Source organism: Choloepus didactylus, chromosome 13 (assembly GCF_015220235.1).
Source record: "Choloepus didactylus isolate mChoDid1 chromosome 13, mChoDid1.pri, whole genome shotgun sequence".
NCBI classification, from domain to species: domain Eukaryota; kingdom Metazoa; phylum Chordata; class Mammalia; order Pilosa; family Megalonychidae; genus Choloepus; species Choloepus didactylus.
Window position 1 is genome coordinate 67,880,283 of NC_051319.1, and position 27,976 is coordinate 67,908,258.

At 37.9% G+C, this 27,976-nt stretch overlaps 1 protein-coding gene across 4 annotated transcripts in view; it reads left to right on the forward strand.

The window, feature by feature from the left end:
• The window catches only part of GRAMD2B (GRAM domain containing 2B), a 114,462-nt gene extending 87,470 nt beyond the window's left edge, over positions 1 to 26,992 (forward strand). For 3 of the 4 annotated variants that reach the window (XM_037801155.1, XM_037801156.1, XM_037801158.1), the window contains exons 2-14: positions 1,282 to 1,401; positions 3,958 to 4,069; positions 6,420 to 6,486; positions 7,476 to 7,579; positions 11,397 to 11,492; positions 13,404 to 13,475; positions 13,578 to 13,658; positions 16,722 to 16,833; positions 17,339 to 17,461; positions 18,049 to 18,136; positions 19,030 to 19,134; positions 22,373 to 22,466; positions 25,750 to 26,992. In XM_037801155.1, coding sequence (XP_037657083.1) covers positions 1,282 to 1,401; positions 3,958 to 4,069; positions 6,420 to 6,486; positions 7,476 to 7,579; positions 11,397 to 11,492; positions 13,404 to 13,475; positions 13,578 to 13,658; positions 16,722 to 16,833; positions 17,339 to 17,461; positions 18,049 to 18,136; positions 19,030 to 19,134; positions 22,373 to 22,466; positions 25,750 to 25,791 — 1,216 coding nt within the window. In that variant the 3' untranslated portion in view covers positions 25,792 to 26,992. The remainder of the gene's footprint in view (positions 1 to 1,281; positions 1,402 to 3,957; positions 4,070 to 6,419; positions 6,487 to 7,475; positions 7,580 to 11,396; positions 11,493 to 13,403; positions 13,476 to 13,577; positions 13,659 to 16,721; positions 16,834 to 17,338; positions 17,462 to 18,048; positions 18,137 to 19,029; positions 19,135 to 22,372; positions 22,467 to 25,749) is intronic. The other variant, XM_037801157.1, reaches the window with a different exon arrangement.
• Positions 26,993 to 27,976: the final 984 nt, after the last annotated feature.

A 27,976-nucleotide genomic window follows, 5' to 3' on the forward strand; every position in this document is an offset into this window, starting at 1 on the left:
CCTGTGTCATTGTTTTCAGGGGAATTAGGATTAAAATTAATTGATCGGTTATACCAATGCCATTTTTATGTCTTACTTTATGCTCAGCAACCATGGAATTCTCACACTACCATGGAGTTCTTCACTGTGCAGGCTGACACCAAAAGAAGGTCTGATCCATGTATTACCCTGTGTTTCCCTCACCACGTTCCTTCCTTCATCTGCCTTCCACACTGGAAATGGCTAAAGGCCTCTGTTCTGAGAGGTCTACCTCCACCAACTGAAGAAGTCCACCCAAGGTCACACCAGTCACCTCCACTCATTAGCAGTTCAATGCACACACCCTCTTGCCTGTCTTTACCCCGTACTCCATCTTTCATCAACTTCAGTCCTGATTTTTCCAAAGCCTATTTATCATGACTATAAACAATTACTATCCTAAACCTTGTGGTCAGTATAAAGATGATGAAGACTCCCACTCCATCCTGAAGTTCTCAATTGAAGAGCTAGTAAGGAGGATGGATGGGTGGATGGATGGATGGATGGATAGATGGATGGATGGATGGAAGGAAAGAAGGAAGGGAGGGAGAGAGAGAGATTGAGAGAACTAGTGTTGATCATGGATCATAGTGGCTAAGTACACACAAAGATGGACAGAAACGAGTTTGAATCCCAGCTCAGATAGACACTAGCTCCGTGAACATGTGAGTGCCTCAGATTCCTCATCTGAAAAATGGGGATAGTAATTCCTACCTAGCCCATGTTGTTGTGGAGATTAGAGACTGTGTACACAAATTGCTTAGTGTAGTGCTTGGTTAAAACAACAAACAAAAAGTGGGACCCAGATAACTACCACAAAAGGTGATAGGTGACATAAGAGAAGTGCAAACAAAGGGCTGGCGTGGGGGGTTCCCAGCAGGAAGGCTCACACCTGGCGCTGGGGTCCTCCCAGCCTCCAGGTGATCTGCTGCCCCAGCACAGGCTAGGCAGGGCAGAGCTGGGCAGGCAGGGCCCACGAGGTACAGACTGGGTGGCCGGGGCGCAGAGAGGTTGAAGCAAGTCCTGGCACAGAAGGACATTTACAAGCAAAGCAGGCCTGACCTGCCACTACTGCCATTGTAGCGCCAGCCCAAGTGGGGTCAGAATGGGGATTTGGAAAAGGTACAGCTGTCATCGTTGATTTAGCCTATCAGAGGGGACTGAAGATCATTCCACTCTCCAGAAAGCAAGGTTCCGTCATCGTTTTTCCTTCCACCCCCACCTCTGGATGTCTAAGGTGAAGTGTTTTTCCTTCTTCTCCAGCTCTGAGGCTGAGAATGGTGTGGAGGAGAAAAAGAGAGCCTGCCGGTCAATGACAGCTCAGTCCCCAACCCCATCCAGCGAGGCTGAGTCTCCAGATCAGAAAAGAATCATTTACCTGCGGTGAGTCCCGACATTGACTCTTTGTTCTTTTTCCCTTTTTGAAGAAAAGAGGTTGCTGGGAGGAGTTGTTTTATGGTGGTTTTTAAGAGTAAGGAGCTACTATAGGCAACTAATTCCCTTAAGAAAGAAGTGGGAGAGTCTTTCATTGACATCCATGGACTGGAGCTTGAATTCCTCTCCTCTCTCCATGGCAGCATCTTTTTTTTCCTGTCCTAAGCTACTGCAGGATTGTCTGCCTCTAGAGAGTGGTTAAACCAATGATCAATTAGGAGTAAATGTGGCTCTGTATCTTTACCAAGTAGTGAAGGGATTACTCTCCTTTCCCTGTTATTAGAACTGTTAGAGGTGCTCCCTTCTATTTCTTTCAGCCTCTGCTAAGGGATTGATTAAATAACTCCTGCTTTGCTCTTTCATCCTGGTTGCTCAGCCCATACCTTCTCTCCAAATATATACTTCATTCAGAACCAAGTATAAATCTTACCTCTTCCCCCAAACTTTTCTTTTTTGACTACAACTCCAATTATTTCCCCATCTTTTCTTATTCCTGCTTTGTGGCATCTCACTCTTATCCATTTCCCCCACCCATAGTTGTTTCCTATCAGAGTATCCTGTCTGACTCGTCAAATGATTGCCTCCACAAAGGCACAAAGCAAGTTATTTCTTGTACCTTCTGCCACTGTTGACTGGCTACAGCAGGCATTTTAAAAACACTTCATTTTACTCCAGCTTCCTTGGGCTTCGGATGAGACTTCAGGCACTCATTGTCAAGGCTGACTTCATGAATTTGTGATCTGTGCAGCACTTGGTTTAATGCTCTGCTGTCACTGTCTTGAATTCTTAATAATTTTAGAATAAGGGGCCTTATATTTTCATTTTGCGCTGGGCTCCTAGGCCTGCTCATAGTCACCTGTGGGAAGTGAGAATGGCACAAAAGACCTGAAGAAATCAATATGATGTAAATAAGCACCCACTCACCCATCCCACCCAGAGGTCAATACTAGGCAGACAAGTCCTTTACTGCCTCTGCCTATTGAAATTATCAAGGTAGAGCCACCCTTGCATAATTTATTTACAGCCCATGGATTTCCAGAAGTTAACGTTTTCTCAGCAATTCCATTAGCATTTATCAACTTATATCAGTAGAGGTGATAAATTCAGATTTGTGAATAATGTAAATAATGTGTAATTTGTAATTTGTAAAACTAATTTTATTTTCAATTTGAGTATTAATATTTACTCATTTTCCAAAAAAGAGTAATCCCTGGATTCTAAGGGAATTTGTATCTGTGAATAGGTTAACTGGCCTGTAGCTGAATCCACATCCACTTACCATGAATTCCTGAGAGGTAGTTTATCTGTGATTTTAGCTCCATGGAGTTGGGAACTGTTGGAGCTGGAAGGGGCCTAGAACATCATACAGTTCATCATTTCACCACTGGGAAAACCAGAGCCTAAAGTCTCCCAAACTTGCATTATTCCTGTTCTTCTGTCACACCTGTTTACCATCTGAATTACTTCAGATTCTTCTTAAATCCACTTTGAACCAAATATTTTTTAATCTTAGCCTCATTCTAAGGAGTAATGTTATGAAATCATGGATTTCATATGCCATCCGCTGCCCTCCCATAAACAATAAAACAGCTACATAATTATATAATAAAACTTGTTCTATATACTGCTGAAAATCATGCATACATTCCACTTTGAAATGACTCTTTTTCTCTGTAGGGTTGAATTCATACATCTACTAAAATAGAGGACCAGTGCTGGGATCACCTTAGAGAGAAATCCTGGTGCTCTGACCTCTGCCCTTAAGGAATAAAGGAAGATTGACTATAAACATGCACTTCTTTTTTCCTGATTTCACTCTACTCTTTCCCCAGTCTGAGATGTTTTTGTCTCTCTTTTCCTCATACCCAATTCCTGCTCATCCTGTAGACCCAGCATATTAAACCCACATTGATTGTTTCTCTTACCTCTTGTTAGACTTACTGTCTCTGTATCTTCTCCTGACTTCTATGATATGTATTGTTTTGATGCTGAATCATGTACTACCTCTTTAAAAATATTTTTGATGAGTGCACAAGCTCCTTAAGGTTAGAGACTCTCTTGTGTACCCCTGAGGCATTTAACACAATGCCCCACTCAATTTATACTTGTTAAATATTAATAGAATTCTGAAACAAAAATATTCTTTGATTGAACTAGAGCTGCAATTTTACTGAATAATTTGCCTCCTGTCCTCCTCTTTATACTGATTAAAATACTTTTAAAATGATAAAATTACTTTCATAACTCAGTTGTTATTTCTCACTTACATAATTTACCATTTCTGCAGTTTGAGATTACAGCCCTGTTGAAATCATTCTAGCCTCATAAAACACATGCTGTGTAAATGTCCTTAGAGTATTACAGACGCTTATTGAGGTCTAGAGGAAAAAAACCAATGTCACATTGTCTTGTGAGATTGTTCAGAAATCAGAATTTATTACAATAAAACTAATGAAGTAGCATAAAAATTTAATCTTATAGAGTCCCTGGATTTTCTTTCCTTAGGTCAAAATCCAGTTTTGATGGTGCCTCTTTGGTAAGTGATAAGAATGACTGTAAAGCAGAAAGCAAAAGTGACTCCAAAACTGAAAGGAAAAAGTCTTCGTCTTCCAGCCAGGTAATTTGGGAGTGGAGTGTCTCAGAGGGTGACAGAAGTATTGGGGCCAATGGAAAAAAAAAGGGCCCCCAAGTATGCAGCTTTCTTCTGGTCAGAACTAACGTAGGCATAGGTTTCGGGGAATATAGAAGAATGGGCAGGCTGCAGTTCTTTTCATCACTTTATTGATCCTGTATTTCACAACTGAGATTTCAACACATGTTGAGAGTTGTGTTAGGCTGTGACCCCTGATTTCCACAGGTACTCACAGAGCAGGACCAACACAGAATCTTGTGCTTTTCTAATCATTAGCCAGGACAAGGAGAAATAAGATATCCTTACATTAAAATTAAAGAGTCTGACAAGGCATCTGCCTGAATAGAAAGCCACCCTTCTGCACACAGAAGAAGAAAACCAATGAAAAACAACATGATTCCTCTCCAGAAGTAATTTTGGTTCTGTCCTAAAATACACCCAGATAGGTAACAAAGCCCAGTTCTCTGTCACAGAATGTGATGCATTCAGTGGGACCAGGTATATATATTTTCTGACACTTCACCCGTAAATACTTGAATATCCATCTCTGAAGAACTAGAACAAAAAAAAAACTGTTGATACACCCAAGAAATTTAACTAAATAATAAATATGCAAAATATTATTAATATAAATTCATATTCAATTTTCACAATTGTCCCAGTAAGGAATGCCCTTTAAAAGTTTCTTTCCTATCTGGGATCCGACCAAGAGTCATATCGTGCATTTATTTGTCATGTCTCTTAATTTAGATCAGTCCCCCACCCCCTGCCTTTTTTGCCTTTTATTATATTGGTATTTTTGAAGTGTCCATGGGCTGGGATATTTTTATATCAAGTATGCATCCGTTGCTACCTGTAGCCATTGAAATCAAAATCTCAGTAAAGCCCTTATAGAATACCTAGCTTTAATCAAGGTAACTTTCTGGGTGCAAAATGTATTCCTAGGAAGCAGATGAGGTAACTTACTTTATATAAGATATTTATCTATAAAATAGCTGATTTGTGGGGAACAACTTTTGTCTTGATGGACCTGGTCTGGAGCTCTTCTTTATGGCAATAATAGGGCTAGTTGCTCTATTGAGACCATTCCTAATTTGAATAATAAGGACATATTTGTGCCTACCTTTCGGTTCTCCATATAAGACATTTTCCTCAAGAGCAGTCGCTGAGGCAGAAAGGCCCTATGAGAGGAGGACCGGATCAACCTCTTAAGGGCTGTGTGTTGGTTAAGTCCCTCAAACTCCCAGAGGCACAATGTCCTAATCCATGGGATGGGAACATCAGGCTCACAGTGTTTATTGTGAGGACGATATTTGTGAAAACATTGTACAAACTGTAAATTGCTGCCTACACGTTGTTGTTGTCAGCTGTAGAAACAGATGCCTTGAAAATGAAGTGATTTGCAGCATTTCAGACTCTCGTGCCTTCTACTGCCCTGTAGAGTTAAGTCTTTTGGACGACACTTCACTTATCTTGACAGTCATCTCCGCCTGACACTGACAAAGGAAATACATTCATAACAATGACAGTAAAGTGGTGGATTCTATAGATGTGTTATCTCACGTAAGCAAATGGCATGCCTATGAGACAGGTACTATTTTTGTCCTCTGGCACAGAAGAGGAAACCTTAGTCCAGATCACACCAAGAACCAAGACTTAACCTCAGGTTATCTGACTGCAAAGCTTTTAACCACTGTCCTTATCTGACTCCCCTGTGTCTTGAGTTTCTTGGGATGCAGTTCCTTCCCTTGTCAGACTCCTTAGAATTTCATCTGTTTCTTAGGGACATCCTTGTCCAGCCCTGTTATCTCAGCAGAAGGTGACCACCATCTGCCTTCTTATTACAGATGTATATCTGACAGTGAGTCACTAATCTTGTTGGAATATGAAACCTTTTGTGCCCTGCCTTCAACTGTTTTTCATTGAAGGGTTATGTTGGACATTATAAGGAATTCCTAAAGACAGTATTAAGGAAGGGAAAATTTCTTATTTAATTGAAATTGAAATTTAAATGTATGGCATTTCACACTAAACAGTAAAAGCAGTGATGCCTATATATATGTATATATTTTTTTTACCACCTGCACTGGGCACTCTCCTGTTCCAGGCACTGTGCTAACAACTTCATTTTATTATCTCCTTCAATCCATACAACAACCCTCTTGAAACAGATAACAACCAGTTTTACAGATGAAGAAAATAAGAAATAGAAATTGAAGGGTTTGCTTCTGACCATAAGCAAAGTAAATAGAAAAGTGGGAAACTTGGATCCCTGTCCTTCAGAATACAGAGGTTTTGCTGTTAGCTTGATACCTATATTTTGTTCTCATTATAGTACAAGGCAAATATGCACTTTCACAAGTTGTTTCTTGATGTCCCAACAGAGGAACCACTGAGGCAAAGTAAGTTCTGACCTGTTTTGATTTTTTAATCTATATATTTGAAAAGATGATAATTAGATTGGGGGGAAAGAGAAGATGTGGTCTGGGGACTTGAATCACCAAGGGACTGGGTTTCTGAAAGCCATGGTGTAAGAATAATGCCAGCTTCATTCAGCTCTCACTGAGGGGCTTAAAAGGTGAGAGTAGAATGAGAAACTGAATCCTTCTTTATGAATATGGAATAATCCAGGATGATTCCAGAATGGTGTCCTTGCTTGCCATATTCACTCCCAAGATGAATGTGATTGGATTTAGGATAACAATCCTGGGGCAAGAGAGGTCACTAGAAGAAGGCTAAAAGGGAACACAAATCTATGTTTGTAGGTTTGTTGAGTACCTGGGATATGCGACATGATGATCATGCCTAGACATCTTCACCAGCTCTCCAATTAAGCTCCTACTCTGCTCTGCAGTGGTTTGCCAAGGGTTGCAAAGTTCCATTCTAGCCTCTCTCAGCATACAGATGTCAAGGCAGGATGCTGGACTCCTGTCACAACTCCCATCAGGAAGGCGGGGGCCAAGTGCTCTTCTTCCAGGGAGACCATGATTGCAAAAGTAGTTATTAGCAAGAATTCCCAGAAGAGATGAGTACTGATACTAGCACATACCTTCCTAGAGAGAGGAGATTTTTGGAAACACCTTTCTTGATCTCTCATGAAGAATGGTAGACTTGCCTTTCCATTTTGATTTCTATTTTTATGCTAAAGTTTGTAAGACTTTGAATTAAACAGCAAACTCTAATCTCAACACTAAACTCTAATTTTCCACTAAAGATGACTGAAAAAGAGGTGATAAAACTTCTGAATATATGTATATTATCTCTGCCCATCCCTGAGTCATCAAATATATATATATATATATATATATATATATATATATATATATATATATAAAATTTTTATTCTAAATAGAAATTCTAAATGATGTTATACCTGTATTTATTTTCCCAGGCTTTACCTGTGCTCTTCAGAAAGAAATACTGTATCAAGGAAAGCTCTTTGTGTCAGAAAACTGGATTTGCTTTTATTCCAAGGTCTTTGGAAGAGACACTAAGGTGGGTATAATTTTTTAAAAAATGAGTGAATGACAGGAAGGAAGCTAACCCTGCAATTTATTATATATTGTGACTGTTGATTATTTTAAATGCAGTGATACTTATAAAAATTTTATCATTTTTATACCTTTATGTAAAGTTTCCTTTATTAGTTCCAAATACTATAGGTTTTAAATTTCTCCAGATGACACTAACTTCTCTTTTTTCCTTAAACACCACTATTTCATTCATTTTCTTGTACACATATACATGCTTCTCTTCCACAATCATATTTTAAATCCTTTTTTCCCGAAATATCCCCAAAGAACACTCAAAATGTTCCGAGGGCGTGCACACCATAATTTGTTTCAAACACATACAATGAAACCAAAATAAGTCTTTAACATAAATATTAATTTTTACATCTTATTCATTCCAGTTACCATCAAAGATGCCTAGGGACAGGGCGTATAAATAAGCTACCTTATTAGTGCTTGCCTTGTACAATCCCTAAATGAAATGAGCAGGAACTGGAGTACTTAAGGCCTAGTCTGGGGAAGTCACAGACCCACAATCCCTAGTGGGGTCCTGGCATTACAGCTTTTCATTAAACATTCCTTTGGAAGAGTGGAGTCCCATGGCACTTTGAGCCAGTAAGGTGAATAGCCTGAAGGAATTGGCAGTCTCCCTGAGGTACTGCCTCCTAAAATGAGGACCTTGTGACAGTGGCATAAGAAACAAAAAGATGATTCCATCCCACTGACATTCTCTTCCTTTGATTTATGATGTCCCATCACAGTTTGTTCAGGCCACCACAATAAGGAGTCAGAGAAACTTCTTGGGTTTCTGGGAACTCAGTGGGTGTTCTGGTTTGCTAATGCTGCAGAATGCAAAACACCAGAGATGGATTGGCTTTTATAAAAAGGGGGTTTATTTGGCTATACAGTTACAGTCTTAAGGCCATAAAGTGTCCAAGGTAACACATCAGTAATCAGGTACCTTCACTGGAGGATGGCAAATGGCGTCCGGAAAACCTCTGTTAGCTGGGAAGGCACATGGCTGGCATCTGCTCCAAAGTTCTGGTTTCAAAATGGCTTTCTCCCAGGACATTCCCTCTAGCAAGCTTGCTCTTCAAAACGTCACTCACAGCTGCACTCCGTTCCGTCTCTTTGAGTCAGCATGTTTTATATGGCTCCACTGATCAAGGCCCACCCTGAATGGGTGGGGTCACACCTCCATAGGAGTATCCCACCAAAGTCACCACCCACAGCTGGGTGGGGCACATTCCAAGCAAATCTAACCAGCACCAAAACGTCTGTCCCACAAGACCACAATGATAATGGCATTTGGGGGACACAATACATTCAAACCGGCACAGTGGGTTTCTGGGAACCCAATGAGTTTCCGATCATTCTGATTCATGATTATGAATAAGCAGTTTCTATACTCATGAAGCAGGTGACAAACAGCTCTTTTAGCTTTGAGTGATAGATATGTTTTATTTAGTCTCCCTAAAGCAACTGGCAATCTTATAAAGACCACTTAACAAATATAATGGGAAATTCTTTATTTTGTTGATGTTAGGTAAGCAGACTAATATGCTATTCTTTAGATCACATATGTCATTTTTATAATGTTCCTTTGCTATATAGAGTTATGTTTAGAAAAATATACTTAGAGTATTAGTTTTATATAAATCCGTGTCATGCAAAGCAATATTAAACAGAATTCCACCAGATTTCTAGATTTCTGGATTATACAACCAGTTTGTGGAGAAAGGAATGGGTAGCATTAATCTCCAGTGCAATGTGATAAAGATATTTCTCAAGAATTCAGATAATTCTCAAGAATTCAGAGAAAGCCAACACATCTGACCAAAATAGCAGGGGTTGAAAATGTTAGTAAAGAATTAGTCTCTGTCAAGGGATGGGGGAATTCACAATGGTGGTAGATGCAATTTTATATTCATATGATTTTAGCAAGAGTTCCAAAATCCTACTTCTACCCAAATGAGAACTGACAAAAAGAAAATAAAGAGTGACCCTGTTTTCTTTTAAAGGCACAGACACACTAGGATTGCTTTTACATGTGCTATATCTGATCTACAAAGATAGGAGATTGAAAATTAGCGGGGGGTAGGAAGATAAGAACCAGGTAGGTTTCTTCCCCTCTAAGGATGAAAGAAATTTGGGCTTCAGACCTAAGTCCAACACGAACCAATATGAACTTGAAGGCACCCAAACAATTTGGTCTAGCAAAGGCAATTTTTTAAGCACACTTTAATTTAATTAGGACCATTATAGTCAGCCTGTTGGTATTTTCAGAGGCTAGTAAAATTAACATGCATGTCTCACATTCCATCCAAGTTCAAACTGAAAATGATTTCTGCTTTATTTCACAAATGTTATCATTTGTAATTATACTTATGAAGCAATTGATTGAAATCTCCTTCTTATGGGTGCTCCATGCCCTAGATTTTGAAAAATCCAAATGTATGGTCCCTTGTCACTGCATGCTTGTGTTGCTACTCAGAAATAAAATGAGACTCCTTTTTATATCATCTATCTTGGTATGTCTTAAGTTACATTTTTCCAAAGTTATCCCAACTTGTAACTTCTCAGTTACCTCTTATCCTTCAAAATTTTGGGGTGTACTGTTCTTTGGCAAAAAGTTGTTTTAAAATGTCTAATTAGGATCAGCACCTCTTTCTTCTGTAGCATTCTTCTCCAGAACTTTGAGGGACAGTAGAATAATGCCATCTTATGAATGCGAATATTCACAATTAAAAGCTCATTTCTCTTCCTTCCAGCTAGGGGTACCAACATATAAGACTTTCCTCTTCCCCACTGTCCTTGTTGATCTTTTCCAGAGTGTGTGAAGCATTTTTACAAAATAGATGTTCAAGTGAGTACATGTACCTGTGGAGGGAGTCAGATAATTTTCTTTTTACCATGGGTGTATGTGACACTATTTTCAGGGATTAAAGTAATGTGACCCCTTTTCTTTGTGACCACACCTGGATGGGGGGGGGGTATAGCATAAAACATCAGGAACATCTACTATTCTTTGTGACATCAGATACATTCTTGTAGTGCGTTGTAATGAACAGGACCCACATTTTGGATCAGAAGGTTCAAATTCCATCTTTTAACTTCTTATATGTTTAGGCTTGAGAAGTCATGTTCATCTCTAAACAGATTGCTGTATCTCTTATAATATCTCCTTTATAGGTTTTCATAATTAGTTGACATTCTTCTCTGGTAAACAAATATTAATAATGGTGGTTGCTACCATTGTCATCATTATGCTTTAGTGTTTGAACCTGAAAAGAATTTAGAGCTCTCTTATTTCACCCATCCTCATTTTATGAGATAAATGAGAAGACGAATGACATTTTGAGTGCTGGACTTTTTCCATATATTATCTCATTTAATCTACACAAAACCCTGGGAACTAGGTAAGACTATCTCCATTTCATCAACCAGGAAACTGAGGTCTAGATAGGATAGCTTATAAGGTTGAGTGAGTCATGTAGATAGTAACAGAACTGAGCAGAGAATTAAGCTCCCAAACTTTCTGTCCAAGGATCTGTCCACTACATCAGTACATTTCATGTTTCCTCACCCACCTGTGACCAAAGACAGAGGAGAGTGGGGTGTGTGAGGGTTAGCCCAAAGTGGATGACCACAGCATGAAATTTCTTTAGAGCCTAAGGCTAATCTTTAAAACTAATGTAAATTTTGCATGCTTTTTCTATGTCTATTTTTTTTTCTCTCTCTCTCTTTAGTTTAAAGTGTCACATGAAAATTTGAAGTGCTGTTCTGTGTATGTGTTTCAGATCTCAATTCCGGCTTTCTCAGTAACCCTAATAAAGAAAACCAAAACTGCCCTTCTGGTGCCAAATGCCCTGATTATAGCAACAGTCACAGACAGGGTGAGTACATGGCAGAGCGAGGGATTCTTTGCTTTGTTCCTCTGCTCTGGGATCTGGGCTCTGTTACCCCGGGGGCCTCTTGCCAAGGACCAGGACCCTGAACCACAGATATCACCATAAATATCATCTCACATTGTGCATTAGGAGATACTCTGTAAGACAAATTTTTAAAAGCGTGCAGAGTCTTTAGAGATTTATGTTGTGTTTTCCCTTACAAGGTGATTTACTCTAACTTAATTGTTGCCAATTTCGAATTTCCTGTTGATTTAATTATACTTGCCTGACCAAGTTCAAAAAAATTATTCTTTTCCAACTTCCCCTTCCCAAGCATGTCAGGGAATGGACATATTCAGTTCCCATTAATATTAAAAACCATCACCTTGTTGAGCAGGGTGATACTGAGTGCCTGGATGGGGGTGGTTGCCCTCCCCAAACCTCAACTGCTACCTCCCCAAAGCCATCCTAAGTGTGTAAAACTTGTGCTTGCTCCAATTGCACCTTCAGGACCTGTTGCTTTTCCCTCTTTGTTTGGAGGTTGCCTTAACTACCTCTTTTCTATTGTAGAAATTCTGGAATATGTCCATGGAATATGTCCAACCAGAAGTAATTTGCATTGAAAGCAGTGTTTATTTTAGGTGGCAAGGGAGAGTGTGAATTAATTTGGGTTACTCATTTTTCACTTGATTTTTTAAAAATATATTTTACCTAGTATTTCTTTGAAAACATAAAAGCTATATTCCACTTCTAACCATGTTTCTTAGAAATGGATAAATTGTAAAGAAAAGAATGGGAAAGGAAAGAAAAAAGAGGCTACAAGCTAGGAAATATATTAATATGTATTTTGTGATTTTTTTAAAAAAATAATAGCTAACAAGCATTGAGCCCTTTCTCCTTGCTAGGTCCTACGCTAAATGCTTTACTTATATTTTCATATTTATTCCACACATTTATTCTGTTCACTAGGCAGAAAAAATATTGCTAAGAAAACTGAAGCTAAGAGTGGCTAAGCAATTTGCCCCACATCACCAAGTTAGTAAATATCAGAGCCAAAGTTTGCAAACAGGTCTGTCCAAAGCCAGAATACTTGATGTTAAAAACTTTGGAACACAATACTTGCTTAGAAATTATATGTAGCTCTCTCATTAGTGAATGAGAGGCATAATCACAAACTTGTGGAAAGGTCTGAAAAGAGTATGACTCAATTAGATGGAGAAAGAGTGGTTTCTATATTTTCTGAACCCATATTTTCTATACTTTCTTAAGACAAATGAGTCTTGTTTATGGCAAAATCATTTTTCCTGATGTAATTTGTCTCCAAAGTACTTGTCTAGCTCTGATTTTATTCATTTTCCATAGCTTATTTATAAGCATCTACTAGAAAATCCAAATTTGAGCAATAGAGTATCTGGAAGTTGCTCAAAAAAAGAACTCGTTTATTAAAGCCACTGGGAAATTTTCAGTGAAAATCTAGGTCAGAGCTGAGAAACTGGACCCTTGGGAATTGTTAAATCCCTTTAAAAAAAATAATAAAAAAAAACAAAAAAACAGAAGAGAGGATGGGGAGAGACTTTAAAGAGGATCTTGCAAATATCTTTTCATGCCCAATCCTTTTTCCTGTCTGTGCTTGTTTGAGGCACCAATGTCAGAATATTGGAACCTTCATTTGCCCTACATTTCTTTATTGCTTAAATTGAGTTTGGGTGTTTTGTTGCCATTGTAGAGAAGTATATTTGTTTTATTCCAAGAGTGGAATAAAACTTGAGTGTTGGGGTAAGAGGAATGAAAATGTAGACCAGAAAATGGTTTACATCATTTGAAAATGAAAAATATATATATACGTACACCTTTCTGAACTCTGAACTCTTCAAGTCAGGCAGTTATCTGTGAATAATTATTCTTTTTCTTTTTCAGTACATATTTGTCTCCCTACTCTCCAGAGATTCAACTTACAAACTGCTAAGGTCTGTGTGTGGACACTTAGACGTAAGTGTGACATCCCAGAGCCTAAGTTACTGTGTCTCTTCTGTATTTCTTATGGTTTAGTAGTTAATCTGGTTTTTCTTTTTCTTTTTCCCATAATTTCAGAATACAAGTATTGGTAACAGTCCCAATCCATCTTCTGCTGAAAACAGTTTCCGGGCAGACCGCCCTTCCTCTCTTCCTCTGGTGAGTTGCCTGTGTGACTAAATGCAAAAGAAAGGGAATGTGTCCCAGAATTGGACTTCTCCTTATTTGCCATGACCAGGATGCAGGAGGAATTTAGGACCATAGTATGAGGCACAGTTGAAGAAACTGGGCATTTGTGTAAAGAAGAAAAGGGGACCATAGGAGACCATAAACTTTTTTCAAGTCATTGAAGTGTTGTCCTGCAAAAGAGAAAAAGCATGATAGTGATCTGTCTCAGCAAGTTACTGGTGTTCCTAAAGTCTTGCTCTGTTTGCTTTTCAATATTATTTTAGAGGGATTCACAAACTTATCTGGGGTCAGGAAAGATTCATCCCACCAATTATTGAATGTCTTCCATATTTAAGGCACCATGCTAGTGCATACTGTAAAGACACCAGGAAAAATCAAAACTAGTTTTCGCCTCCAAAGACTTTATAGCTTACTAGAGAAGATGGAGCATGCCCACAAATAACTGTAAAAGAAGAAAACTATAATACCTAAGCATGTAATTCCCTTATATTTTATTCAATAGAGTAAATCTCCAGCAGAGTGGGAAGTAACTCCCCGTTTGTACAAGATTTGTACATATAATGGTATAATGTTTTCCCAAGAGAATTCTAGCCATATTAATTCAATAAATTATTCCCAAATCGATTATTGTTGAGTGTTGAAGGCAATATGAGCTCATAGTTTCAACATCTACAGATCATTTTCTTTTTTCTCAGAACTGTTAAAAATTAGTAGGATTGAAAACATTTTGTTTTGATTTTCTTGGCGATTGAGCAAATACCATGCAGCAGTTTGGCTTAAACAATGGAAATTTAATGTCTCGTGTTTTTGAGGCTAAGAGCAGCCCAAATCAAGTCCAAATCAAGGCCTCATCTAGGAGATGCTTTCCTCCCAAAGACTGGCATTCAGGGGCTGGCTGCCGACGATCCTTGTTCCTTGGCCCCTCTGTCACATGGTGGCCTCTCCTGGCCACTCTGCTCTCTTCTGGGTTCCATTGACTCTCAGCTTCTGGCTGCTTGCTCTGTGGCTTTCTCCCTCTCTATTGGAATTCCATTCTGCTTATAAAAGATTCCAGTAGTAGGATTAAGAGCCATCCTGGTTGAGTTGAGCCACCCCCTAATTGAAGTAATCTCATCAAAAAGTCCTACTTACCATGGGTTCACACCCACCCACAGGAATGGACTAAGTTTAAGAACATGTTTTTCTGGGGTTTATAGCTCCAAACCACCATATATATGGTCACACACAAACTTTTACAAGAATATTCATAGTAGCATTATTCAAAAAAGCCAAAAATGGAAACAATCCAAATACCCATCAACTGGTGCATAGATAAGCAAAATGTGAATATCCACATAATAGATTATTTGACAATAAAAAGGATGAAGTACTGATATATGCTACCACATAAATGAACCTTGAAAATATTTTGCTAAGTCAAAGAAGCCAGTCACAAAGACCACATACTGTGTGATTCCATGTATATGAAATGTTCCAAATAGGTAAATCCATAGAGACAGAAAGTAGATTAGTAGTTGTCAGGGGCTGGGGGAGAAAGAAATTGGATATGACTGCTAATGGATAAGGGTTTTCTTTGGGGGGTAATGGAAATATTCTGGATTATATAGTGGTGATGGTTGCACAACATTGTGAATATAGTAAAACCATTGAATTTGTATCCTCTAAAATGGTGAATTTTATGTTGTATCCATTCTATCTCAGTTTAAAGAGATATCTTCCTTTAAAAAAAAAAGTGGTTGGAATGCAGTACAATAAAGAACTAAATACATGTGATTTGGAATCCAACAAACCTGGTTTCAAGATGTGCTGTATCATGGGGCAAGCTCTTTAACTCTGTGGCTGTAAAGAGTAAATACAATAATGTATGTAAGGAGCTGTGCATACTCTCCGATATATGACAGGCATTTAATAAGTCATTATTAAATGGAAAAAAACTTTAATTTTTCAATTTTCCTTCCCATACATATTTTTTTCAGCCAAACCATTTTATTTTAAACTAGTTGGAGAATAATATCAAATTACAGAACCCTTGATGTACAAGAGGTCACAACATATGAAAAACTGGCTTACTGAGTACTTCCATTTAGTTCTACCTTCTTCATTTGATCTGTACAGTATATCCCCCAATTTTTCTGCAAACATGAAGGTAATCATGGCTCCTCTTCTTCAAAAAATTAGGTTCAAATTAATGTTATGGCATGGAACTTAAGTCTACCTTATCTGAATGAATAAATAATTTAAGATGACCAAAAGTCAGCTGGTTCAAGTTAAAAGGTAGATGACTTGCTTACAAGATGATGCTTCTCCATTTGGCAGCTAATTGAATTGTTAAAAGCTCAGTCTAATTGAACATTTGCCAGGACATTTTAATGACAACCCTTGTCTCTTCAGTTCTTAAGCACTTCCCAGGGAACCAGTGGCATACAAATTGAAACATTCCAGCTTTTTCCCTTACTCCTCTGTCATCCTTCTGTAATTTAAATGTTACGTCACTGACCGTATTTTACTTTTTGTTGATTTAGCTGAAGGACAAAAAAAAGCTAAAACTTTCCTCTCAGGGTCTAATTTGTGAGGCCATTTCCTTCATCTGTTTCTAATACCTTTTTTAAAACTATAATTTAGGAGTATCTTTTCTCTTTCTTCCTACTCAAACATGCATATCAAACGTTGCAGCCACACTTTTTTCTTATATTTGTTTGTAACAGTCAGTATTTCTCACTACAAAGTGCTAATGAGACTTCTCCAGCCTTTCACTGAGAGCTTTTGAATCATCAACCTTCCCATTTTTTTCTAGGCATTTGTGTTTCAAACAAGTTGGCCACTGTTTGTGGACAGAATTCTAAGGCCCAGAAAATCTGTTTCAATAACCGGATACTAAGTGATGTGTTAGGAAAATCCCAGTGGCGTGGGATAATCCTTTGCTCTTTTCCATATTTTCTAGGTCAGACCTAAGTGAAAAGGCTGAGGGTAATAAAGGCTTGCCTGTTTAATAAGGGAAAGCTGGTCTCTCTTCGTTTCATTTTTTCCCATCAGGATTTCAACGATGAATTCTCAGATCTGGATGGAGTGGTCCAAGAGAGAAGGCAAGGCATGGAAGGATACAGCAGCTCTGGTTCTCAGACTCCTGAATCAGAGAACTCTCGAGGTCTGAAAATCTTTGTATTTTGCTTAAAATTTTAATATTCCACAAAACATCTCCATCCCACCCCCTTTAAAAATTTTTTTAAAAAGCACCTTATCTTCCTAGTTAACAGCTGGGAAGGAAATCTGGAGAGGGTAGTCTGAAAGCTCAAGGGAAAAGAATGGCCTCTGTGGTAAAAATCCATTTCTCCTTTATACGTTTAATAAATGACTCCTAAATAGATACATTATTGGGGTGATTTGAGAGAAAGAACCAACATTTTCTTACCTCTTATTTCAGGAATATTATTAATTGTGATAGCTGAATTGTCCCTGTGAACCAGTGGGGTGACAGGCTGCCCTTTTGTCATTTTATTTCTTATTTGCTTGAGCATTGGATTTCAATCCATAGCCACTCAACCAACTTGTGAGAAGATCCATTTATACTCTTGGCTATTATGCATATTAAGGGACTGATTTGCTTTCTGGTTGCATTGGGGAGAAAATTACCCTGCTCTGTTTTGTCTTAGATTTCCATGTGACAGAATCCCACACAGTTCTGAATGTCTCCAAGGGAGACGCAAAACCAGCTCGGGCAGATGCCCAGGCGAGCAGAGTGCCTGAAGGAAAAGCCAAGAGCCTCCCTGCACACGGTAAAGAACTAATTTTTTTTTTTTTTTTTTTTTTTTAGTATCTGCTTGTAACTTTTAAAGGGTGCTGATCTTTCAGTTTATGACTGCCTTTCATATTCCCTGCCCTCCCTTCCTATTGCAGGTCTTTGCATACTGATACATTTATTTATTCGACACATGGTACCCAGCACTGTGCTTTTACTGAGGAGCACAAAGGTGAACAGTCTTCATGGAGGTCACTTCACTATTCTGAATAATTTGAAACGGGAATTCAAAAATTATTTGTAAAACTTGAATTATTCAATTATTTAGTATTTTCTAATTATTCTAATAACTAGTTTGCAGTGACACTGGTATGAAAGCAAAGATGGTATCTACAGTGTTCCCCATAGCCTCCACCACAGTGCTTCACACGAGAAGGTGCTCAATAAGGAATCGTAGCCACTGGTTAAAATGAGAACTGGAAGGCTTCCATTAATATTTTCTCTGATTTCCATTATCTGGGAGTAATTATCTCTCTCAGGTACCTCTTCCTCATAATAATATTGCTAAATGAAGTTGGTGTGGTGTGCTTTATAAACTGTTCCTTTTTGGTTTATACCCAACAGGTCAGTCAGAAACTACTGGAATCGTACACAAAGTAAAGTCTCAGAAATGTCCAACTCTCCACCATATTCTTATATTCTACGCAATTGTGTAAGTAAATAAATTTACTATTAGTTTCTTAAGAGAATGATTCAGTTCTCTAAAGGAATAAGCTCTTCGTGTTGCCAAGAGCCATTGTAAATCTCAGTGGTCACTGATGTGACCCCAATATTTTCTTTGACAATTTTTGTCTTCAGCTTAAATAAATATTCCCATATTCATCCTCCTCTTATTTAAGGAAATAGTGAGACAGGGGGAGGAAAAACAAAATGATTGTGACAAATCAAGCAGAGGACTACATCTGAGTCAATAATATTGGTTGAGAAATTGTTCTGTGAATTATGAAGCATTTGTCTTTTGAATTTATTTTCCATCTATCCCTATGGATAGAGGCCAAAACAACTTTTGATATTTCATCCCCTTTCCTTAAACCTTAGGCATTGACTTTTTAAATTTCCCCCATCAGCTTCCAGTCAGATACCAGTTGTTCTTTTGAAAATAGCCAGACCCAATTCTAGGCTGTTCCTCACAACCAAGGACAATATGCCCAGTTTGGCTTCCAGATAAAGCAGGGAATTTGTGGGTCACTGGAGAACAAGGCTGGGCCCTCACTAGGCCCCTCTAGCAGAGGGAGACAGCACCACGTGGGAGGAAGGGCACTGATTTGGTGATCCAACTTGGTTCCGCCTCGAACAATCACATTGGAATGGCCAATATTTGTAAAATGAGGATTTGGGGTAGAGGATTTTAAGTCCCTTCCTAGCTCTAAAGTTATGGAAGAAGCAGCAGCCTGTTGGAAAAAGAACTCTCTTTAAATCTCATCAGTAAGTTATTTTGGAACACACTTTGCCTTGAATGTACGACTTTGGCTCTGGGCTTATCATTTTATGAACATCAGGTCCTGGTAATTAACCTGTTGAGAATTAGTCTTTTATCCCTTGCAGCGTCTGTGCACTAATCATCTCCACCTTCTACATGAGATACAGAATTAATACTCTGGAGGAGCGGCTGGGATCGTTAACCTCCATTTTGGAACCCCACAATACTGAGTAAGACAATACCCTCCAGTGCTATCATTGGTTTCCTACTCATGTTAGTATAATGTTTGACCTGAGTTTAACATCCTCCTTAGCAAACAATAATTGAGGATACATTCTCTATGAGACATTTTGTTAAATGTGTATGTGAAGAATAAAGAGGTGGGAGTGTCCTAGAAATGAATGGCCTAACCCTGCACTGTTCTTGAGTTGCTATAGTGTCGCCAATGATACGGCAAGAAACAAGCCTAATTTTACATTGTCTTGCTCAATTACCATAAGAGTCAGTTATGACCTTGGCCCAATTATTAAAATACACAAGTTTATCTTAGAAAACTGGCACTGAGTAAAGACATTCATAGAAAACAAGCAATTTAAGTAACTCGGCACATTTCATCATGTGTACCTCTTTATATTAATTCATTTATTCACAAAGTCTTGACCACTATAAAGATCCATGTAACTAGTAACTAGTTAAATGTGTCTGTGATTAGTCATTTTTTTAACATGCCTAACCTAATTAAAGCTATTCAGAAATAAACCTTTCCTTTAAATCCATTTATGTGAGGATTTTGACACATTGCCTAGAAAGTAAAATAAAATAAATTACTCCGTGTTAGAAAGCATACTTTTAGTCCCAGTTTTAAAGGTGGAGATATTCCTTTAGGAAGTACCTATGTGCCAGAGACTGTATTAGAATGTATAGATATATATATGCACAAATACATAAAAGTTTCCCTCATTATATCTTCACCATAATCTTTTAAAATAGCTGTTATTCCCATTCTACAGAGGAGGAGACTGAGACTTGGGCATCCCAGTCTACCAGTGTTTCTCAAACTTTAGCAGGCATTGGAATCACCTGGAAGGCTCATTAAAACAGATTTCTGGGCCCACCAGTAGACTTCCGATTTGTTGGGTCTAGGGTAAAACCTGAGATTTTACATTTCTTACAAGTTCCCAAGTGATGCTAATGGAGCTGGTCTGGGGTCCACACTATGAGAACCATTGTACTATACAACTCAAGGGTTTTCCTTTACTTGCTAAAATTTACCTGAAGTTCTTGTTCTGTGTTCTATTTCCATGCTGGTGTACAGGTTATTTTTTAATCTTAAATATATGCATTTGAACCAATAAAATACAGTAGCCTAAAGAATGATTTGGAAAAGATTTATATCCTGCTCTTACTCCTATCTTTTTCAAAATGATAGACAGAGGTAGGAAGTAACTAAAGTACTGCAGACCTTTAGTCCACTCTCAGATAAGGAGTTGGTTTTATTAGAAAAATGTAACTCCTTTTCTGTGGTCATTTAATTAACTTGATGATAAGAGAGAAATGGCACTAACAGAAGCAAATAGGATATTCATTGTACTATTTAAACAGTCAACCCAGGAAGAAGTACAATCTGAAAAATACTCATTTAAAGGAAAAGTCACAAAGATCACATATGACATGGGGTCAGGGAACACATGATGGATAGGGCTGTTAATAAACCACTTTGACAGGGCCTGAGCTTCTCTAGAATCTTATTTCTTCCAGAGTAATTCATCTATGCTACCCAGGTAGCTAAATCCTCACATATAATCTGATTCTTCAATTGCTGAAAGCATCCTTTTGAACCCCTGCATTGTACCAACTTTGTTAACAAGTAACAGCCTGTAGATAGTAAATTCCTCAAAGGGACTTCTCTTCCCAAGATTCCTAGCCCAGGGGTGCGAGCACAGCTGCTACTCAGAGTCTCATGTTGATAAATCAGTTTTCTGGGGATCTCTCCAATCCCTCATCTAGAAAAGGAAGGATTTCCTTTAGGGGTCCAAGATTTTGATTATCTTGGTTAAGGATAAAGATAGCATTATTTGTTTCAGTACTAGTAAATAGAAAACATTCAGATTACCTTCTTAATTTACCAAGTGCCTAATCTCAGAAATGGACCCTATGTAGAATTAATTAGACAGTCACTGCCATCTAAACACTTAACAGCTAAAATTAAATTACAACCAAGAAATATTGAAAAGTACAGACCCATGGTTCTTAGCCTTAACATGAAAATCTGATAAATGGCTAAAGCCATCTCTCCAGGAAAATGTACATACATCTCCAAATTTCCTACAGTTTAACCTGGTACAGTATTCCCGGAGCACCCCACAGTAAGAGGCATGTCATAAATAGTCAAATGGTAAAGAATGAATACACCTGTTAAGTTGCAAAACAAAGGCAATTACATTTGTGGGGCAAGTCTCAAAGTAGGAACTACAAAAATCTCACACTTCAATAGTTGATTAAGATAAGATGTTGCTAATCATGCCAAAAGTTCTGGTGTAAATGTCTCCCTGTCCAGTGAAAATCTGTATATGACTGAAAAGAGCAATAATTCATGCAAATTTATGTTGTGGTGGGGATAAAGGTGATGTTAGGGGCTAATGAAAGGGTTTTAAGAAACCACATGCTTGAGATAATTGATTTTTGTTTGGAAACCCAGTCACCAACATACCTACCTAAACAAAAATAACTTAAGAGATTTCTAGCTGCACTCTTAAGAACTATCATCTAAAACGTTAGATTGTATATATGGTAACAGAATAAAAATTAAAAAAAAAAAAAATCTATGGAACTACACTACAAAAACAGTGAACCCTAAGCTAAGCCATGGACTTTAATTAATAGTACAATTATTAAAATGTGCTATCAAGAATTGCAACAAATGTTCCACACCATTGCAAGGTGGTGGTGGTGGGGTGATATATGCAAATCCTGTATTTTATGCATGACTGTTCTGTAAACCCACAACTTCTCTAATAAAGAAAAAAAAAATCTAAAAAAAATCCTTGGTGAGAGAAGCCTAAAATATTCAAGGAGTAGCACAGTCATCTTTAGAATTTTGTTTGTTATTTTGATTATTATATGAGTTATTACTCCAGGCAAACCTAGAGAATGTTTAATAAAGCATATACCACGTGATAAAGCTGACACAGTCATGGCCTGACTTTGGGAATGTCCATTATTAATATAGATTAGATATTATAATATACATTGAAACCAATAAAACTTAATTTTCCTTTAATGACAAAAAAAAAAAAAAGGCTCCTAAACAACTAATCTAGAGTATGTGAATTACAACAGCACCTTTCTAATGTTAACAAGTAAAATACTTTCTTCTGTTATTTCTGTTCAAATAAATTTAAAATGTGTTAACTCCACTTCTTCCTTTGCTATCCCTGTTTGTTCTAATTTTTCTCTTTGTTCTTACAGACAGACAACACCATCCAGCCTGGGGTCACAAGTACAATTAAATGTGGAAGTCCTCTGCCAAGAGCTTACAGTTAACATAATGAAATTGGAAAAGGTGACCAATATTTTTCCTGGGTATGGGACCATAGTGGTAGTGCCTAGCAAGTGCCATGGGTCAAGTTCCTTGTTCAGGAAGGCAATCTGAATGCCCAAACCAGGCCAGTGGGTTGCAGAGTAAACGTACAGAAATACTTTTTCTTCCCACAAAGAAATAGGTTTTAATCTCACTTTCTTTGAACTATGTGGTCTTGTTGGTCTGTCATTTGTTTTTCCTCCTCAGATAGAAATATATCCCTGTTCCATTGTGCCAGTGGTAAATGGCCACTGACACTGGAGCTCAGTGTCAGGAGTCAGTGGGAAGTGAATTGGAGTCCCCTGGCCCTGACCTGAGAGGGCAGCCCCAACTCAACCCAAGCTGATTTTTACCATACATAAACTAGTACATTCAATCTTTATCGTAACCCTGGGACACAGGTGTAATTGTCCCTATCTGACGGAGGAAAAATCAAAGTTTCAAATTTAGTTTGTTCAAGATGACACAGCTAGAGAGTTGGCAGACCTGGAATTTGAACTGGTGTAAGATCCAAAGGTGTGCTTGGAAGCCTTCTGCTTTACTGTTTCTCAGAATCCTGTCTTAGGCTATGTTAATAAGGCTCCTGATACACCGTTACCTCTAAAAATACTTTCCTACAAAGTATTTTTAGAAACATGCCCTTATGTTTGTGGCATTCTTGGATGTCAAGAGGAGGGTGAACAAGGAAAAGAAGATGGGCAAACCAGAATTATCCCAAAAGTTAGATCTAAGTAATATTTCCTACTTTCTTCTCCTTTCAACATTTCTATCCCTTCCTTTCTGACAACTATGCTGTTTTTATCCTAATCTTTCAGGAAGGTGTTGAGTGAAGAATCAAATGTTTGTTTAGAACTGCTGCCACAATACCCAATGTGTGGTAGCTTTTCATCACAGTACAGTTAGGCTTACTTGGGAAGAAACACAAAATACCAATGAGTAAAATCATCCTTGTTTTGCCCCACTTAATGTCATCTAGCATTTAACAACTGAAATATTGAGAGCAAAGGGGTTTCCAAACCTCTGTTCTAAACCAAGTCATGGCAGATAATTCATATTAAATCACTGTATCTATGGGCAAACCTGGAAATTTTTTTCTTTTTTTAATCTAAAATCAACCTAGAGAAAGTATGGGTTAATTAACAGATTTTTTTTTCCTTTCTAAAATGGTAGGTTCTGAGAATTGAAGATAATTGTTGTTTTTTTTTTTAATTACACACTTACAAATGCCTGGCTTTCATGCTGGCCTAGAAAATGGGGTAGTATTAATTTTCAGATGTGTTCACTCTAATACACAAATGGTGTTGTTTGGGTTGGACACACACACAATCCTGGTGCCTTCCTTTGCATTTCTTCCCACTCTCCTGCCAAGTAGAGAACAGAAAACAGCAGGGCTTTTTCACAACAGGCAGACAGCTGGCCATTTCTGGTGCACAGCTTCCGACAGAGCCCAGCTGCTCCTCCAGGGAGACAAATAGTACTGATGTGTATATTACCTTTGTCTCAGAGCAGAATTGGTAAAAAGTGGATTTAGGGTCAAAATGCGCATGTTGAAGTCCTAAAAATTTGTAAGTTACACACATACTCAAAGGCATCTGAGCGTAAAAACCAGGCCACACACGTTCTTTTCGATTGGCCTACCCCACTACTCAGAAGCAATTGCACAATAATGAGACATAGCCTTTTAGTGAAGTAGCAGCTACAAACCGTGGAAAAGTCTGAGACATGAATCGGTTCTGTCTAAAATTCCTTTTACTCAATACCAACAATTCCCTTCTCTTCTCCTTCCGGGTGCAGTATAGCTAAGCCTCAAGGTCTTCCCCTGCTTATAACTTGCCCATTTCTTTCTATTCACAGCATTGCTGCCCTTGTTGTCATCCTCATTGGAAATCTAAGAATAGTTTTTAACTCCTCTCTCTTGTTTCACTTGCCACCAGTTGACTAATTAGTTGGCAAGTCCTTGAAGTCTGTCTTCAAATGGCTCCTTAATATTCTATTTCCAGTTCATTCAGGTCCCTTACGACCAATCTGATAGTTGTGGATTAGGATCTCATTTGGTTTTTATTAACATTTTCCTGATTACTACTGAGATTGAACACCTTTTCGTACATTTATTGGCCATTTGGGTTTTCCCTTGTAAATTGCCAATTCACATCCTTTGTTTTACTTTTGGGTATTTTGTCCTTGTAGGTGTGTTTTATATATTTTGGATATTAGCTCTTCGTTTCATTTCTTTCTACCTGCCCACTCCTGTTTCTCATTTATCCTTGGTCCTGAGGAATAGGCAACTTGTGGGAAAGGCGTGAAATGGGAATGGGGGGAGGGCAGTGTCCTTTATGGGTGAAGAAGTAAAGAATTGTTTTCTTGGTACAAGAAATAGTATTAATGGTGGAACAGTATGGTAGAAACAGCAAAAAGCTTGGAGTCAGACTGTTCTTCATATCACTACTCAGCCACTTACTGCCTGCGTAACTGGCCACTTTACTTAGCCACTGTTTTTCATGTGGTGGTGTGCGGTCAAGGCAAGCACGCGTGAAGTGCCTGGCACATAGATAGGAGATCCTTTCCTCCTCATCCTGTGTGTGCCTGCGGGACATTGCAGACTGTCCCTGCAAAAGAATGTATCCCCTTTCTTAGGAATCCAAGGGGTTCCCTGATCCCACCACAACATTGGCTGCTGAGAAATCTTTGCTCTGAATTCTTTCAAGTTCATTTATTTAACAGACATTGACTGAGCACATTTAAATGCCCAATTCTGGACTGTATTCTTGAGATCCAAAGAATGACATGGTCTCTTATGGAGAGAAATTCACCATCTTATGGAGAAATGATACTTAATAGGTATCTGTGGAGAAATAATACCTAGTAGGAGTGTTGGACATTATCATGTGTTGTTTTTCTGATTAAAACCATCGCATGGGCTGTGCAAAGACCAAAATTCTATTGTCTCTGAATGTATTTGGGTCACACCTGTGTTGCCAATCTTTGTTCTTTTTCTTCAGTCTCATTTCTCTGTCTCTACTGACATTTTCACCTCTGTGCCACCTTTTTTCCTCAGCCCTTTGGCTTTTCATTTTAAAGTGGATTGTCTCACAGAGCTCTAGTCCATGAAAAAGCATTTACTTGCCTCATCTAAATTTAACCCATCTGTGACTTTTTATATAAGACAGACTAGATTAATCTCTAGCATTTTACAGCCATAGAAAATATGCTCTTAATATTACCTCATTCTATTTGATAATAGGAGCTTCTCTTTTATTATTTCAAGATTCAAAACAACTTACAAAAGCTGCTTGAGAATGGTGACTGACTGACCTGGTTCTTGGGCCAACACAATACCTCACTCTTCCCTTTGAAGAAGGTGCTCCCCGGGGCATTCTGGTGGATAGCTCCCTGCTGGTCAGTGGAGTGAGCAATGAAATCCAAAGCCACGATGAAATCCAAAGCCACGTTTGCACTTGGAGGTCTCCAGCTCAGGAAGGAGTGGGGAAGAGGAATACTTTTGGTTCCTGTGCAATACAAATTGACCTTGACTGTCTGAGGAAGTTTTCACTGCTGCTGTCAAAGAATACAGACCCATTTCTGGAAGTTTCCAGGAAGGCCCTGGTGGACACTCTTGAATGATTGTGGTTCAGCAGTTACCATGAAGGTGTCATCAACCACACTCCACCCCATGCCTTTTCAGTCTTTCCCACCCTTGTTTCCTCTCCTTTACACAAACTCTTATAACCAGCCTTCAAGATAAGGGATATGTCATATACTGATGTACCTGATATGATCCTTTAAAGAATTAGCCGTCATTCTCCAGAAAAGGTAATACGTATCTCTAATGGATAGGCTTGCTTCAAACAAATACCCACATTTTGTTTGTCTTTTTTTTCCTTCTGCTAGTTATTTTCTGGATTTGATCACTTGTGTATCTTACCTTCTCAGTTCAGTATTAGCAAGAATATTTTTGTTTTGTTCCCATGAGTAATACCTAATGGAGTGATCTCACCCACCTGAGGTCTTGAATCTGTGAGCATGGGACTGAAGTACTAAATTAAACTTACTTTGAAACCAAAACTAATCTTCAAATCCCAAAAATATAATAGTGATTTAATACAGGATGAAAAATACTGAATTCAAGTTTATAGGTGAATTACCTTAACAGATTTGAAACAGGATGTCTATATTCAATGCTAAAATCCATTCCAGCATGATGACAACAGGTTTTTCTCCTTTCCTGCTTAAAATAAAGAAATAACTGGTGGTTTGCTAATTTCTATTTACCATGTGGGTTGGCTGGTTTTTATTAATAATTATGTAGGGTACCAGAAGATCTTTAAGTATAAAAGATAATCTGTTTCTATCTGCAATGCATTTTATAATCATTTCTATGAAATGTATTTTGTTTAATCAGATAAGCTAGTAAGTAAATTGGTAACATCATTTGTATTTGTTAGCCTACTGGGCAAGAATTGTGCCTGGTGCACCACTGGCTTTTAATAAATACTCATCATTAAAATGCCCTGCTAACTCTGTTTTCTCAATTTGTTAATTCTTTTAATTAAGACTTAGTATGTTTATAATGGTTTACCCACCTCCTCTCTACACTACCAACTCACTTTATCCTTCTTTCCTCCTGTGTATTCATTTCAAAATTCAAAATGATTTAAGTTCTTAAGTTAGAATGGTATAGTGGAAAGAAAAGGAAACTTGAAGTCAGAAAACCAATGTTTATTTCCTGGGTTCATTAGCTGTGTGACATTAGGCAGAATAGTTGGGCATTTTACCCCATTTTATTGACAAAGATAAAAGTATGTACAAAAAGAGTCATTGTGAGGATTAAATATGATAATGTCTCTAAAGCACATAACCAATATAAGGTAAGTAGTATATTCTCGTTATAGGTACTATATCCATTATTTTTAAAACATGTTTTCATGTCTGACATTCCATTTTATAAAAGTTCTAGGTCAGTGCTTTACATTCAAAGCCCACTAGAAATTCAAAAAAGTGTCAGCCACCTCTGGAGAACAATATTACGACTGTAAGATGAACCTTAAAAAGTTTCAAATTTCACTAAATTAGTATTCTGTCATCTAGGAATTTATCCTAAAACAATAATCAGAGATATGGTCGAAGATTTATATACAAGAATACTCTTTGAAGCTTTATGACAACAAAATATTAGGGAATTAAATATTCAATAATAGGTTAAATGATGGAGCTGTCTAGAATTGTACTGTCAAAGAATGGCATAAAAGATACAAAAGGAAATAGTGTTAAAAGGAAAGAACACAAATCTATATAGTATAGTACCAGTTTTATGAAGAAAACTATACGTGTGTGTGTACACCCAAACATACATATGGAACACACACATTGACTTTTTCTGTATTTTCCAAATTTTATATAATGAGCAGTTAGTACCTTTTTTTAATCAGAAAAGGAGTTAATTGAAAAGCTTGAGTGGCTCTCAGCAGAGAATCAGACCTTACAACTGCCACCCC